Raw genomic sequence first — 16,776 nt, 5'->3', positions numbered from 1 at the left:
AGCAACAAAGTCTGCACATGTACTCCTTAGCCCTAGAAAACTAGCAACCAATACAACAAAAAACAAGACTTCAAAACATGCAGAAGGGAAAATACTTACCTGACTTGGACTGTCCTTGTGACATGCAAGGGTAGTTAAGAATTTTATTTATCTGTTGAAGAACTGCTGGGAAACCCCTTATGCCATCAGAGTGCAGTAGAATGAAGTCGAGTCTGCGGCCTACAAACAACATTGGATAAGGGAGGGAAAGTAGGGGTTGAGGGTGGAAGACATATGACAGAGTTCATTAAAACTCCTTGTTACTATGAACTACAGTTATTTTAAAACTAGAGAGAGCATACAGGCATTTTTTCCAAATCCCACACAGCTGAACAGAGAAAAGGGAAACCTACCCCTTGTTTCAAGGCTATTATGTAATCGTCTCTCTGCTGTTTCCAACAGCTGTTTGCAGGTTTTCCACAGGTGGCACTGAGTACAAGCTAAGTCAAATGCTGCCATTGCTGAAGGGCTGAGGTCTGCCACAACTTCACTCATAGGATCTGTATGCTCCAGCTGGATGCTGCTAGTCCAAAAGTTGTCTTGGAGAGTAGGGACAAGGCTTCCAGAGGTGGCAAGCAACTTATCAGTAACATCCGAGATAGAATAAAATACCATACCTAAACAATCCAGCAAAACATGCAGTCACTGGTTAAACTGAACAAATATTCAATGTCCCATAATGGATAATTCTTTGGTCCTTTACTAATGCAGTTCAGCATCTGGTCAGCTTTTTGGACCACTGCTGTATATGGAACAGAGGTTCACACTGAGCTAGTCACAAAGATGCCTGGTTAATTTCCCTGAGTGGTTACAGCTAATTTAGAACCCACCAACATGACAGTCTGAATAGTTTACTATGTTCTGACAATATGCAACACCTTGTACTCATCAACATTGACTATCATCTATCACGTTGCCCAGATTTGCAACTTTGTAAGGTTATTCTGAAGTTCCTCAGTCATCTCCAGTTTTTAAAAGCCTTAAATAACTGTTACTCATAGATTGCCAGCTCCCTGTTGTTCTCATTTTCTAGGCCATTAATGTAAAAAGGCCAGTTTATTCCTCCAAGCAATCATATTACAGTCACCGCTGTATCATCTGAGCTCTTGTTCTTCCTTATTTGTTTTCCACCTCTTAGACAGATTCCCCATCTCTAATTTGTAGGATTCAATCATTCAATCCTTACCTGCCGCTGCTGCACTCCCAATAGCCTGAAGCGTTGAGCGGCCACTGCCAGATCTCCTGATGCCTCCAATACCATCAGCTGACTGATATGCAATTTTGTGCTCCACTTTTGCGAGCTCCCGCACCACCTCTTGATAGCGTTCCATGAAAACCAGCTCACCATAGCAACCCGAAGACTCCAGATTAAACATCAAAGCCACCTGTCACAGGTAGTAATGAATGCAAGTAATACCGTACATCATCAAAATACTGTTTGAAAGGCTACATAACATTTTACTAAACTTAAAAAAAAGCCTCAACTGAAAACAAACATGAGTAATTTCAGCCCACGTGGCAATTTTATTCAGAAAGTTATAGATGCCTGAAAACAGGGATTTATAATGGAAACGCTTTTGCAATTATAGCTATATAGCTCTGCTTGCCTTCAGTTGAGGCCATAACACTGGATTTGGATTCACTTTAACAACTAACTTATAAAGATGCTACAAGACTCGAATACATTGTACATTAAAAGGATGAAGTAGCTAGTCCCACAGTGTAAATTAGTTCTCATCAGCCAGGGAATACCATCTAGAATATTCTAAAGTTACATTAGCAACCCACACAACCATCAGGGGGAACATCAGTTAAACCCTGTTCCAAGTCCTGTTAACATCAGTGTTGTAGAGACACAAAGTAGCAACAACAACAACAACAACAAAAACCACACCACAACAGATCTGTTAGCCCCAGGAGAGGAAAATAAAAATACCATGTTTGCTAACTGGAATTATTTAAGGGCTTGACATTTACCTACTGCTGACGCAAGGGTAACTATGCAAAAGCACTTGACAATGTCCCTCTCAATCTTAGCCAGGCCACTGCACTTCCTTGAGGATTCAACTGCCAAAATACTTCAGGTCAGTTTTTCAGAAAGGCAGCCTGAAAGCTACATGCAAAAATGCACATGCAATTGTAACTGAGTGTGGCAATATAGAGGCACAATTACATGCACAAGTTGGCTAATTGCACATGTAAACGAGGGGCCTAGGAGTCAATGGCAGACACTTCTGCACACAGACCTTGGGCCTCCTGTTCCAACAGCTTGGCCACAAAACACACCACCTTCACCTGCCCATAAAGCAAGTGTGCCATACACACCAGTCCAAGCCAACAGCTAGGGGACTACAGTGTGTCTTTGCATACTACAACTGGGCATGAATGTGGTGGAGTCATGTTTTTTGGATCAGTGACCAAAAAAAATAGCTCAAATACTGCCTCTCATTCAATAGTGGTGTTTCACACATGGGCTCCTCACCTTCTCCCTCACCCAGTTGGAACACTAAGTTAGGCCCAGGCCTGGTAAAGTCTTTGCAAACTTTGAAAACCCAGGTGAAAAGAGGGTATTTTTAAAAGAGAAAAAATTTCCTTGAGGGTAGTGGCTTAGATGCTTGTTTCCCTCCTGCTGCTGGATTCCCTCGGACACCTGAATTTGGAAAACATTCTCCCTCACATTTGTGTGTCCTTCAAAACCCAGCTGGCTGACACAGTAGAAATTCAATACAAATCTCCTCAGTCATCACCAGTGCAGGCTTCCATACAGAAGCCGTTTCCACGTTTTATTTAGTAATGATCACACACACTTACCTGATGGGCTTCTATAAAGTTCCCCCTCAGGATACAGGAGACTAGGAGCGACTCAGGTGGGGAGAGCATCATGGGGATGAGGAGGTTCTGCTGCTGAGGCTTCAGCCTACATTCCAGGTCACTCCAGCCAGACACAGTACTGGTACTTCCCTCTACAAGAGCAAAGAGGAAAACAACATGCTGGGTTATAATGGAAACAAACTTTTCATCAGGCACCAATGCTTCTCGGCTTTAATATGGAGGTGGGGAATTTGAAGCGGGATTTACAAAACAGTTGTAAGGGGTTGTATTGTCTGCTTTAAGTGACCAACATCCAGCTGATCATGATTACATATAATGCCTCCCACTGCAAAGAATCCAAAGCACTTTACAGAGATGAGTTCACCCATCACCTGCCTCTGTGGCAGACCCTGTTTAATAGGCACTGCAGCATCACACAACTATTTAGGCCAGAAAGTGAAGAACATTTTCAGTTAACAATCCTACTGTTATACTTTTCATGGGATCTTCAATAACTATTACTGATCTGGACCTCAGTTTTACAATTCACCTGAAGGACAGCACCTCCCAGAAGCCGACCATCCCCAGGAATCAGCAGGGGCACTGGCCCAGTAGTAGCAGAGGGCTGGGTCTCAGACAACGATGTTGATATAGAACTCTAGGTGTTCGTTGATGGTCTTCTAATCAAGTGCTGACCTGGTCTATTCCTATTTAGCTTGTGAGATCAGCCTGAAGTGACAGGCACTCTGTCAAGTACCAACTGTGACTGCTGATTGGACAAAGAAGCTGAAAGGCAACTTCGGGTCCAACAGACTCTGTATGCCATGGAAAAATACAGAGTTTTTAAATACAGCTTCATTCAGACAAAGCATTCCAGAACAATTCCCCAACAGACATGAGTCAAGCAAAAACCCCATGGGCTTGAGAGGTGATGAGCCCACACCGCCATCAATGAAGTCAGCATGGCACTTAGATACCACAATGCCAGATGCCTTAGAAAGGTATTTGGGGTCAGCTCAGGCTCTGGATTAGTGTGACTTTATCAGTGATATTTTAAAGGTACAAGAGCAAGAGTCACAGTTCTAGCTCTTACCACAACCATAACTCCATCCAAGCACATACATATTCTGTATTAACGCATTAGCTGCTAAACGTACATGATATATATTTATATTGTAATAATAAGAGGGAGAAGACAATTCAGGGCCCTGGTACCCCAGTGTTTGGGAGAGGGCAGTTGCAGTCCTTTAAGCCTTTTTATGAATTTAAATATTTTTTATTCTAACAAGTCTGTGGCCTCCTAGAGATTCACAATTGTCACTACACTGCATAACACAGCCATTTCCAAAATCACAGAAGCAGCAAGAGAATACTGATCTTCCTGTTCCAAAAAGAACAGGTCCATGGTATTCAACCTAGAATCTCTGTTAGCAGGAGAAAGTCTGAAAGTCTAATGACTCCATCCTGCACAGAGCAGTAATATACACAAACCAATCAGTTAATGCCAGTGCTGCATTATATTATTGTGTAACAACAAAACAAAGAAATCCTTTCAATTAAATTTAGTACCTGATGTGCTAGTGCTCAATTCACTGCTTGTACTCTCCAGTGATTGACTTGAAGTTCCCTCTTTACAATCTGAAATGGAAAATAAAAACAGCATGAGAAATATATCGGACCCAGACAGGGCAATGAAAGCTCCTCTTCTGGCAAAAGAGCTCAATGGGGATAACACAGTTTATTAGGCAAATGTAAGATACCACTGATGTGGTCTTGACATGAGCCATCACTTAAAGAAGACACTCACTCTGGAACAGAAGAGTGGGCCATCCAGTCTGGTTTCCCGATAGTGGAGAATGTCAGATGCTTCAAAGGAAAACTTAACCACTCCCATTCCAAGAATAGTCCTAGTTCTACAATGTTGTTTGAGAGCCAAAAAGGATGTGAGATTTTCTTCCCCGCAAGGTGATCAGTTTAAGTCTTGAGGCAGGAGACTCAAAGGCTACAGTAATTTTTATCCGAGTTTCTATCACTGCAGATGCTATGCTCATTCATGATCATAAATAGGTTTTTGGGGGGGGAGAAAAGGGGAGGCTTTTTCTTTTTTTTCCTTTTTTTAAAAACACAATTATCTTGCAAGTTCCACAGAGTAATCATATGTATAGAAAGAATTATTTCCATGCATCAGCTTTAAGTGTGTTGCCTTTTAATTGTGAGGTGGATTTTGGAATGACGACATCTAACCAATGGGTACTGGACTGGGACCAGCCACACTTCACACAGAACACCAATTGTATCTATCTAGGACACTGACTAGAGAGCTAGAGGAGATAGAATACTAGGCCAATTTCCAGTCCCGTGAGCCACTCATCTCAAGACACCACCAATTAGTTTCCTATCCAGGTCACATGACATGCACTCGCAATGCAGCCTCCACGGCAATTTCTTAACTCACCCATCCTCCATCTTTGAGTTTGACGGCGCTTCCTCAAGCTGGAGCATCTGGTTAAGGAGAAGTGTCTCTTAGAGGCTGCAAGCTGATGTTCTGAAAGAGTAGCAGTCTTAGTGATTTCTTTAGGAGTCATTATTATACACATACAAATGGACTGACTGGCAACTGGTCATGACAAAAAAAAAAAAAAGGCCAGATACATATCAAGAAACTAGGCGCTTAGTACAAATAAGGACGGACACACACCAGTGTGGTCCAGGGCAATGCCCTAGTGAGAAGTTCAGACTCATCTGTCCACAGATGCCAAGGAAGGTTCTGTGATTCCTATCAGTATGCTACTGCCCCTGGGCTCTGCTCAAAGAAACTAATATTTAATACACCCTCAGGAGTCAGGTTCGTTGGAGAAAGAACTGCAAGGCCAAACCACATTCAATAAATGGTTTGGCCTTGCAGTGTAGATAGGATGGAGTTGTGTTGATCCATTTACAATGCAAGGTCAAACCTTATTTTAACCAGGTTGAATGTTAGCATGTTATAACATGTCCTGCAACATGGTAGATTTTCCTTGTGCAGACTTTGTGGCCAAACTAGTTTATGAACTGCTCTAAACACAGTTACAACACTTCAGCTCCACGAACGTTCTGCTAAGTCTGAGCCCACACAGGTTCCAGAAGACATTAGCACTACACCTCAAGACTGACCTGCACTACCTACTGTTTTCCCAGCCCTGGGCCTCTCTAGAGCAGACGGTTCCAGCCATCCACATCATGTAGCGACTTTGTGAAGCAGACAAAAGAAGAAACGGAGAAAACAGTCACTTGCTGGCTACACTAAAGACCAGTACACTAGCCCACCAGATTAATGAGCTCCTCTCCCACGTCTGCTGAAGATCTTTCAATTCAAGGATCACCAAGCTGGTGCTACTGAGAGCCCAGTGGATCTTACCTGTATTTCTGTTACTCATCACTACTTTGTATCGCCACTGAGCTTCAGAGAGGTATTTGGAGAACTGCAGCACTCTGCTCCCAAAGACATCTCTATTCACAGAGAAATTCAAGCACTCCACCAACTCCAGCTCCTCATGGGGCACGTTACTCGAATCCCATGGGAGAGAATTCTTAATTTCTTCCAGGTGGTTGAGGAGCATCTTGAGGATGGCATCCACTGCCAGATCATCCACTAAAAATCCATTGACACCACTGGCAAAATGTTTCAGATCTAGACAGCTCAGCCTGGAGGATTCACAGGTCTCCCCACTTAATTCTGAGCCAACCAGAGTTTGGGTACCATGGTGGACTGTCCGGGGGGCCTGAGGACGTCTCTCTGCCTTCCTTTCAGGCTCTGCTGGGTGCTGTGGACTTTCTGAGGTGGAAGACTCTCGGCTGGCACCACCATCCAAGTTCCCAGCACCACAGCAATTTTTCACAATATAGTCCTCTTCTGCATAGTCCTCAGGCAGGGAAGTCTCTGTGTAGAGGTCACTATAGGAGACAAAAAGCAGGGAGAAGATGTTCTCCAGAAGCTCCAGATGCAGAGGAGCAGGGACACTCCGTAAGAACTGCTGGCACTTGGCAAGATACTGAGGAAAAATAGCTGGACAATCTGTATGTGTTATAAAAAAATAAATAAAAAACACACTTAAAATATTTTCCAGGAATTGTTTCCTCCTCCCCTACCCACTTTCTGATTCCACAATGGTGCTCAAAGTTACAAGAATGGGAACCAAGAGAGCCATTAAAGAACAAGATGGCAATGGACTTTTATAAGAATCTTTGCCATATCAGTTCAGAACACTGGTCCATGTAGCTCAATATCCTGCCTCCAGCTATAACTAACGCTAATGGTTCAGAGGTGAACCTTCCTCTCCTGATAAAGCATCTAAATGTGCAATGAGGGAACTGGGAATTACTCCTCTCTGACCCCAACAGTGACCACCTTATGCCCTGATGCCCAGACTCAGATTTCGTCCATTTTAGCACATTTCTATAGCTTGTTGCCACTAAGAAAGACCATGTAACCACAACATTAGCTACAAAAATATCAAGCTCTTTTTAAAAATCCCAGCTAAAATATCCCATTAATACTAACATTTTCCCCTTATAGAATGTTTTTAATCTAAGGATTTTAGAATACTTTACAAAGGTAGGTATCTTACACTTAATAGTAATAGATGTAGGAAGTAACACTTCTCTACCTCACATAGATGCTGAGAGATTTATTTGTTTGTAAGTGTTTTGAGCTCTTTGGATAAAGGAATTATAGATGTTCACAGTGTAATATTAAAATAAATTACAATCCACAGAATCTAGCAACTAGATATGTACAAGCTACTAAACCTAGGCAAGGAGGCCGATCTCCTGGTGGTTCTTTAAGAGGGGTCGAGTCCTCAGGGAGGTCACTGAGAAGGGTGTGCATGCAGTCCTTGCACTTCGAATGACGGTGTGAATTCACACACAGTGCATAGATTGCGTATTTCATGGCGCAAAATGCCCGGAAGAGCACCAGGTTGCGTTGCTGACTCAGGAAGCTGGGAACTGGCACCGCTGCAAAGTGAAACATGGGAGGGTAAGTTCTCACATATTTTGAGGGACATTGACTAATTCTAGTTTCTAACAGGTCTTCAAGTTCCCCTCCATCCCGAATTCCTTTTAGAAAAGGAAAGTAGGGATTTTTCTGCCCTCTCTGTATGGATGTTTATAAAGAGGACAAATATTCAGCAGGAGGGAAACTAACAAATTATACTGCAGAAGACAGTGAAAACTACACAAAAGTAAATACAATTTAAAAAGGAAAAGTAATTTTGTCCCACATCCCTATTAACTTGTCTTGGGATAGTCTCCTTACAGGGTACTCGTGATATAGTAGGGTCAAAGTGTTCTGACAGAAGTAAGATTTTCAAATTGAGAGGTGCCCTTTAATTCTTATATTTCAAGTTGTAGACATGCTTCCAGGAAATTAAATACCTCAAATCAATTATTTACTAGACAATTCCACAGCCAATTCTCCCATAATTCCTGTCACACAGGTTCCCAATCTCTGTGTTTTAAGACTCCTCCATCTGCTTTATGCTCTATTCCACCCTGGCTATTGCTAAATTCTCTACATCTCAAATCTGCCTCTTCCTCTCCAATTCTATTTCTAAACCCTTGGTTTTTTTATCTCTTGCTTCAATTACTGCAATCTCTTCCTCTCCGTTTTCTCCAGGTTCCACATCACAACCCTCAATATCCTCCAACATACAGCTATCAAAATCATCTTCCTTGTTTACTATGCCAGCTACGTTGTCTGCTTTCCTTGAAACTCTCTCTCACATCTATATCTATATCTAGATATCACCTCTTCAAGCCCCTGGCACAGCTTGGTTCCCATTTCATCTTCTGCTACTTCCTTACATTCTGATAATTCAGGTAATCTTGATGCTCTCTTAGTTTCCTTCTCCCATGAGTAGCTCTGCCCTTTCTTCTTGCCATTTCCTATACCTGATCATCATCCTTGACCCTGTGCACCCCACAATCACTCTTCTTCAGTCACCTCTTATATAGGTGGCTTTCCACAGCTGACCTCCACCCCAGCCTTCCTCCATGATATGATTTAACAACATATGAAACAAAGAACAGAGAACAAGATCCCTACTTGGCAACAGTGGGAAATTTAAGCAAATCTATCCTAGTATAAACATTGCCAAAAGAGCTGTGTGGCTGGATGTGGTTACAACACAGAAGAGTTAAACACATTCAATATATGGTTTGGCCTTGCAGTGTAGATAGGATGGAGTTGTGTTGATCCATTTACAATGCAAGGTCAAACCTTATTTTAACCAGGTTGAATGCTAGCATGTTATAACATGTCCTGCAACATGGTAGATTTTCCTTGTGCAGACTTTGTGGCCAAACTAGTTTATGAACTGCTCTAAAGAATTTGTATTAACCTAGCTGTATTATAGTTTGACTCCAACAAAATTGGCTGATTAAACTTTTAAAATCTAGTTTGGGCGCTACCCCACTTGAACAACACTTATGAATGACTATTAAGCATGATTAAAGGTGACCAGTAAAGGATTTGAAGGAAATTATACCCTTTTGGTTTCTTTATGATAGATACCAACAACTTGAAAGGTCTCCCCCACGAATTCTCCCCGCCCTTCTCAGCTTGTTTGGGGGGCAGGAAAGGTGTCACATGCTAAAAATGTGGTCCCTTTTTATCACATTAAAACAGCAGAGCTGAATACCATGTACAAGTTATTACTAGCTCATCAGGGAACCAAACACATAGGCAGTAGCATATTATGATATTTCTGCTTTCAGTACAACTTATGTTCCCTATGTAGATAAATGTATTGGTTTCTAATAGATACTGCATTATTGTACAGTAGTGGTCCCAAACACTACCATTTAAAACAATGTTACTGCAGTGTTTGGGACCACTACTGTACAATAGAGTAGTACTTTTTTAATAGAAGGACTGGGCCAGTCCATCTGCCTGCTGGTAGTGCAGCATGGGGATTCATGAACTATTCAAACCAATATACTGGAATCACATAATGCCTATGGTCCTGTCCAAACACCGGGAGCTGAACAGCATTAGCTAGAATAGTGATTAACTATGTTAATCAGAGTGCTCAAGCATTGTTTCCATGAAAACCATGAGCACAGATTTTCTGAGAATCATACCATAAAACTAAGGAGTTTTACACAAAATAAATCTGCCAGTGTAAGCACAGCCTAAGGTCCATCATTGCAGCTCTACTGGTGGTAGCAATGGTGGAGGGTGGAATGTAGACAATACTCGAGTGTTTTTACCATCCTGTCCTGTAAGGGTATGTCTACACTGCAACTAAATACCCGCTGTTGGCCTGCGTCTGCTGACTTGGGCTCATGGGTCCTGGGCTATAGGGCTGTCTAATTGTGGTGTAGATGTTCGAGCTTGGGCTGGAGCCCAGGCTCTAGGACCCCACAATGGGGGAAGAGTCCCAGAACCTGGGCTCCAGTCTGACCGTCTAAACAGCAATTAGACAGCCTCCCGTAGCCCAAGCCCCATAAGCCTGAGTCAGCAGACACAAACCCCCGTTGCTGGCCTAATTGCAATGTTGACATACCCTTCACCTACTCAGTACAGTTAGCCATTGCAGTGATAAAAACGTCAGTCTCATGTCTGTAAGGATACATCCTCTCTTGCTAAAACAATGGTGGGAGATTTTCAGAAATGCATAAGGGCAGACAACCACACAGACTAGAGCAGAGTTTGACTCACATGGCTTTCCAGAAAAAGTCTTCATCCAGACTATTCAAACATAATTTATCTCACTGTGTCTCCGAACACCATTATAACTGAAACACTTTATTTGGGTCCTTTCCACATTGGAAGCAGAAGTGCAACAGCTGCTAATAGGTCTATCTTTAGACTAGTCTTTTTTTCCTGACGCTTCCCACCACTGTAGTTCTGTAGGTAGTAACAACTGCAGGAATGATAGTTTAGGAAAGGTGACTTCTGGTGTTTTAGCCAGGTGTCCTATAACCCATACTCCAGTCTGTGCATTTGACAGCACTTTGTGTCTGGTCAGTTTCATTGTTTTGTTCATGGTCAATTATACTGTCTCATGCACTAAAAGAGAGATCACCCTGATACACTGATCTGAGGGGGAAGCTCAGAAGCATGTTTTCCTCCAGACCTTGTAATAAGGTGTTAACAAGTAACAAGAGCAGCAAAAATTAAACTGAGGCAGTAGCAGACAGGTGCATGCACAGGAAGGAAGCGAAGTGGGTGGAAGCCTTTTCATGGTATGTGTTGCTATTTTTGGGCTCACCCAAATTACCCTTTTAATCGTCATCCTCAGAGTAGAAAACTCTGTTTTTTTTAGGCTTCCCCTCCCCCCACTCTTTCAGTTTCAGGATACGCTATCTAAATATACTGTGTTAGGAAGCTGAACTGTAAAAGAATTCACAGTCATAGCACTCCTTTTAAATGCAAGTCTCTTAATTCACCACTGAGCTGGAAGAAAAGGGAAGGTTTAATTTTCATTAGCTAGTTCTGTAAATTCAAGTGATCTTAGAGAAGTGAAACCAGAGCTAGAATTATCCTTCTGTGCAGCTGCATGAGTCAGGCAGATCTAAGTGGCCTGAGTCTTCCCGCCCCAGAGAGGTCTCGGATAGTATTTCATCAGCAGGCATTTAAAGGTGGAGTCCAGTATTATAACTGAGATTCTAACAAACATCTATCTGCAGAGAGGAATAATGTACTAAGTTAATGTAATGGCACAGCCTCAAAATAAGTCTCAACAACAGGCCTTGAAAGAAAAAAAGAAAGATCTTGCTGACTGTGTGAGATAATTACAATATAATTGAAAGGGGGGGAAAAGGGGGGGGGGGGGAGGGGAGAGAACCCAGAAGAATGCCCCAGGTTGGGTTTCATCCTAGGCCTATCCCATGACCAACCTTTACCTCTCCTCCGTCTCACAAACATTCATTTGAACAGGTGTAGGGAGCTGGAAGGGGAGACAGAGATAAACCTCTGTTCATTAGGGGCACTATTTGATCCCCAACTCCCTGTCATCAGCACACACATAAAGTTAGGAATTTAATATTAAAAAATAGGAAGCCACCAGCTTGACAATTTGTGGTAGGAGATAAAGAACTGGCTTCCTTTTAGAAAGCAAAAGAAATCAGATTCAGCATTACTGCAAGTTCTATCATTGAAAATTATTGGTTCATTTAAACAACTCAAAAAACATCCCATACACAGACACACACAACTCCCACAAGCAGGGGAAAAACAAAAACCAAGACACCTCACAAGAGTCGGCAGCTTTCCAGTTTTCAGTGCTTTCTGTGGAGTCAAAGCTACTGTGCATCAAGTAGAGCCCCTGCCAGGAGGCAACCACTGACCTAGATACTAGCTTCACTTACTGGAGATACAAGCACAACAGGCGCTTCTGAAAAACTTTTGAAAATTCCTTTAACATATATTACATAGTAATCTAAGGAATTTCAAAGCCTAGATTTATTTCTTTATTTTATTTAAAATGGGCACTCCATTGGCTAGCATAGGGCCAAATGTTAAGGTTAAATTTAAGAGGCTTTTGCAAAACCTAACATTAGAAAATGGCATGGCGTTTTGTGCGTCAGTGAATTTTTAAAAAATGAGTATGGATTTTTATAAATATAACTGAATCTTCCCTTCCAGTTGGAAGCTGAAACCCAAGAGCCTTGTGCATGTGAGCCATAGAGAAACTGACCTGTCTACTGTCACTCTCCAAGCTGAGAATATGTAGGGAAAGGACAGTGAAAAGCAAATGAGATTTTAAAATTAATTCACTTTCGTGATAAATGAGGGGGTATAGATCCCTTTTGTGGACACCCAGCCAGCCAGTTAGCTATAGCTGTTCTCTATTTGCTTTACCTCTAAAGGGTGGAAAAAGTCTGCCTGCATGCACAGGTACAGGGAAGTGAGCGGGCACCTGACCAAAAGAGCCAAAACTTTTTAAAATTGGGAAAAAAAAAAAACTTTCCCTTTATCTGTCTGTCTGTTGTTCTCTGGAGAGAGGAGACACATAGCAGCAATGCTGTAAGAAGCTTTAAGCCAGGTATGGAAAATCATCAGATCATACCTAGAACTACTTATTTGAACCCGAGATATGCAAGTAAATCAGGAAGACGCAATTAGGGTTATTTCTTATTGGCTTATGGACTCCTCTGTGCTAACCCCCAAATTCTTTTGTTTTGCTTGTAACCTTTAAGCTGGACCTCAAGAAAACCATTCTTGATGCTTAATTATTATATTTGCTCTTTTTAATTCTAGCAATAGCCTAAGTTCCAAATGTTTTTTGTTGTTGTTTTTTAAATAAAACTGACCTTTTTTAAGAACAAAATTGGTTTGTGTGTCTCCTAAGAGGTTAGTGCATATGTTGTTTAATTAGCTGGTGGCAACAGCTGATTTCCTTTGTTTTCTTTCTCAGCTTTTCCATGAAGGGTGTGTGTGAAAGGGATTGAGGGTACCCCACAGGAAGGAATTTCCAAGTGCTCCTCCCTGGGTTCTCAAAAGGGGAGGAGTGTTGCACTTGAGTGGTGGCAGCATCTACCCATCCAAGGTCAGAGAGAAGCTGTGACCTTGGGAGTTTAATATCAGCCTGAAGTGGCCAGTATTAATTTTTAGAATCCTTGCAGGCCCCAACCTTCTGCACTCAAAGTACCAGAGTGGGGAATCAGCCTTGACAACTTTTATTAAGTTATACTCAGAAAAAAAAGTCTTAAATATTTTTGAAGTACTCTGGTGGAAGATGCTATCATGTATGTGCAAAGTTAAATTATCATCTTCAGAGTCCCTGGAACTGGGTTTCATAACCTTCTCATAGGAGACAGTTCTCCTTTAAAATGGAAATTGTTGAGAATCACTTTCCTACACCCTATGGAGTTGGGTTTAAGTTCTGCTAAATGATATGTTTATTATTTGCGAAGTGCAAGTTGTATGCACTGATCCTTCCAGACGGGAGTACTATCAGCATTATGAGGATTTTAAAGATATATGCTGAGTGGACTCTTAAAGGTATCCTTCTGCAATCACATTCCTGCTCATTTACCCTGAGTCTGCTGGTCTCTGGCCGGAACCTTCTGAAGAAGCTCAATGACATCCTCTTCATTCAGGGCCAGAAGGTTGGTGAGGTGATGAAGAGAGTAGAGTGCAGAGTGGCAATCCAGACTGTACAAGTGTTGCAAAAGAATCTTCTTTGGGATAGTAATACTGCAAGAAAAAGCAAGACTAATCAAAATGGTGAAAATGGGTCCACCTCCTGAACCTTGTCTACACCAAGGTTCTTCCAGTTTTAACACTGACTCAACTTGAGAATTTAAAAATATTAAATAAAAATGTAGACAAACATCAAGTTTCTATAGCTTATGGCCACTAAGGGAGACATGTCATAGATATTGTATACTTGGCATTTGTATATTAAACCTCTACATATGCAATTCTGGCTACGTGGGGAGCCTTTGTCAAAATACATAGTTAGTAAAAAGAGTGCTTCTGGCTGTTTTACCTGTTTTGCTGTATGCACCATTCAAGAACCTCCACTTGAGCCCACAGCCCATCACAGAACTCTTTTAATACTGAATCATTGCACAGACCCTGTTAGAGAGAGCGAGCAAATTAGCATTAGCTAACATAAAATGAAGAGATCACATTTACACCAGACCAGTGGTGAGCTGGAGCCGGTTCACATGAACCAGTTGCTAAATTTAGAAGCCAATGTAGAACCGGTTCCTAAAGGGGCGGGCGGGCAAACTCTGGTCCCCGGGCCACATCCGGCCCGCAGGACCGTCCTGTCTGGCCCGCCTGAGCTCCCAACTGGGGAGGCTCCCCCAGCCCCTCCCCTGCTTCCCTCCCCACCCCCCCCACAGAGCCGCTGGAGCCCTGGGGAAGCGGTGGGGCTCTCGCGGCTATTTAAAGGACCGGGGCGACAGAGGCAGCTGGAGCCCTGCCCTTTAAATAGCCCCTGGAGCCCCCCGCTACCCACCCCCCTTTAAAGAGCCGCTGGAGCCCTGGAGTAGTGGCAGTGGGGCTCCGGCGGCTATTTAAAGGGCTGGGGCGGTAGAAGCAGCGGGAGTCCCAGACTTATTAAATAGCCCCCAGAGCCCCGCTGCCGCTACCCCAGGGCTCCAGCAGTGGGGCTCTGGTGGCAATTTAAAGGGCCTGCTGGCAATTTAAAGGGCCTGATGGGAGCCCCAGGCCCTTTAAATTGCCCCCTGGGGAAGCCGGGCCACCCCGGTATGACGCACCAGCTCTTGCCGGTACGCCGTACTTTCACCTCTGGGTAAGGGTGTGGGGCTGCAAGCTCCAGGGGCTGTGCGGCATCCTTACACAGCAGCATGGTAAGGGAGCTGGGCCGGGGCTGGGAGGAGGGGTTGGATAAGGGGTAGGGAGCGGTTGGAGGGGACAGAGGTTCTCAGGGGGGCGGTCAGAGGACGGGGAAAGGGGGGATTGGGTAGGCGTGGGAGTCTCGTGGGTCTGTCGGGGTGGTGGGGGATGGGGTTGGGGCAGTCAGGGAACAGGGAGTGGGGTGAGTTGGGTAGGGTCCTGGGGGGCAGTTAGGGTGGGGGGTCTTGGGAGGCGGTGGTCAGGGTACAAGGTGGGGGTTGATGGGTTGCGGGTTCTGAGAGAGATAGTCGGGGGCAGGACGTGGGTTGGGGTCGGACGGGTGGGTGGCGGGAGACACGACTTGTACTCACCGCGCAGTTCCCTACCGGGTCTTCGGCGGCAGGGGGGGCGGGGAGGTCTTCACTCGCTCTGGGTGAAGGATCTGCTGCCGAAATGCCGCCGAAAACCCGGAGCAAGTGAAGACCCCCTGCCGCCGAAGTGCCGCCGAGGACCCAGTAGTGAACTGGTTCTTAGGATTTTGGGAGCTCACTGCACCAGACCCCTCTACCTTACCAAGAATAGCACAAAACTAGAGTTTGGTTCACATGTGTGATGTTTAGTGGCTAAAGGAATCTTAACATATTTAGATGGGCAGATTTCTGCACTTTTACTTTATTTACACATTAAAGCAACAAAATGGAGGATAGATAGCTGCATTTTGTTTTGAAGGGGCCCTGTTAATGTTAATCAATCTAAACTTGACCCATCCATTTTTCCAGTCTGTAAGCCCATCCCTATAGCTTTAAACATTTTATTTGTAAAGAGAATTTAGTGCTTCTGAAAGATACTACAGGACTTACATCTCCAGAGCTGTCACTCTAGTTCAGAGGTAGGCAAACTACGGCCCGTGGGCCACATCTGGCCCGCAGGACCGTCCTGCCTGGCCTTTGAGCTCCCGGCCGGGGAGGCTAGCCCCTGGCCCCTCCCCTGGTGTTCCCCTCCCCTGCAGCCACACAGCCGCACAGGCAGCGCTCTGAGTGGCGGGGCTGCGAGCTCCCGCAGGGCAGCACAGCAGCGTGTCTGGCTCCGGCCAGGTGGCGCAGCTGCCAGACATGCTGCTCCGAGTGGCATGGTAAGGGGGCAGGGAGCGAGGGGGTTGGATGAGGGGAAAGGGGTCCTGGGGGGCAGTCAAGGGACAGGGAGCGGCTGGTTGGGGCGGAGGTTTGGGGGGGGGGGGTTGGATAGGCGTGGGAATCCCGGGGGGCCTGTTGGGGGCGGAGGTGTAAATAGGGGTCAGGGCAGTCAGGGAGCAGGGGAGGTTGGATAGGGGGTGAGGTCCCAGGGGGGTGGTTAGGGGCGGTAGGTTCCGGAAGGGCAGTCAGGGAACAAGGAGCGGGAGGGGGTTGGATGGGTCGGGAGGTTCTGAGGGGGGTAGTCAGGGGGCGGAAAGTGGGAGGGGTCGGATAGGGGGCAGGACCCAAGCTGTTTGGGGAGGCACAGCCTTCCCTACCCGGCCCTCCATACAGTTTTGCAACCCCGATGTGGCCCTCAGACCAAAAAGTTTGCCCATCCCTTCTCTAGTTATATACCCAGAACAGATACTGTATGGGTTAGAAATACAAGCTGCC

General features: G+C 44.4%; 1 protein-coding gene across 5 annotated transcripts in view; it reads right to left on the bottom strand.

The window, feature by feature from the left end:
• The window catches only part of ZFYVE26 (zinc finger FYVE-type containing 26), a 68,033-nt gene that overhangs the window by 41,151 nt on the left and 10,106 nt on the right, over window positions 1-16,776 (bottom strand). For all 5 annotated transcript variants that reach the window (XM_042849326.2, XM_042849327.2, XM_005306678.4 and 2 more), the window contains exons 8-17: window positions 14,331-14,419; window positions 13,875-14,035; window positions 7,639-7,845; window positions 6,248-6,904; window positions 5,306-5,395; window positions 4,420-4,488; window positions 2,851-3,002; window positions 1,226-1,424; window positions 393-656; window positions 100-219 (exon numbers count right to left, since the gene is read on the bottom strand). In XM_042849326.2, the coding sequence (XP_042705260.2) occupies window positions 100-219; window positions 393-656; window positions 1,226-1,424; window positions 2,851-3,002; window positions 4,420-4,488; window positions 5,306-5,395; window positions 6,248-6,904; window positions 7,639-7,845; window positions 13,875-14,035; window positions 14,331-14,419 (2,008 nt within the window). The remainder of the gene's footprint in view (window positions 1-99; window positions 220-392; window positions 657-1,225; window positions 1,425-2,850; window positions 3,003-4,419; window positions 4,489-5,305; window positions 5,396-6,247; window positions 6,905-7,638; window positions 7,846-13,874; window positions 14,036-14,330; window positions 14,420-16,776) is intronic.

This window comes from Chrysemys picta, chromosome 4 (genome assembly GCF_011386835.1).
Source record: "Chrysemys picta bellii isolate R12L10 chromosome 4, ASM1138683v2, whole genome shotgun sequence".
NCBI classification, from domain to species: Eukaryota; Metazoa; Chordata; order Testudines; family Emydidae; genus Chrysemys; species Chrysemys picta.
The sequence above is the reverse complement of the archived record's forward strand: the minus strand, read 5'-3'. Positions and strand labels throughout refer to the sequence as shown.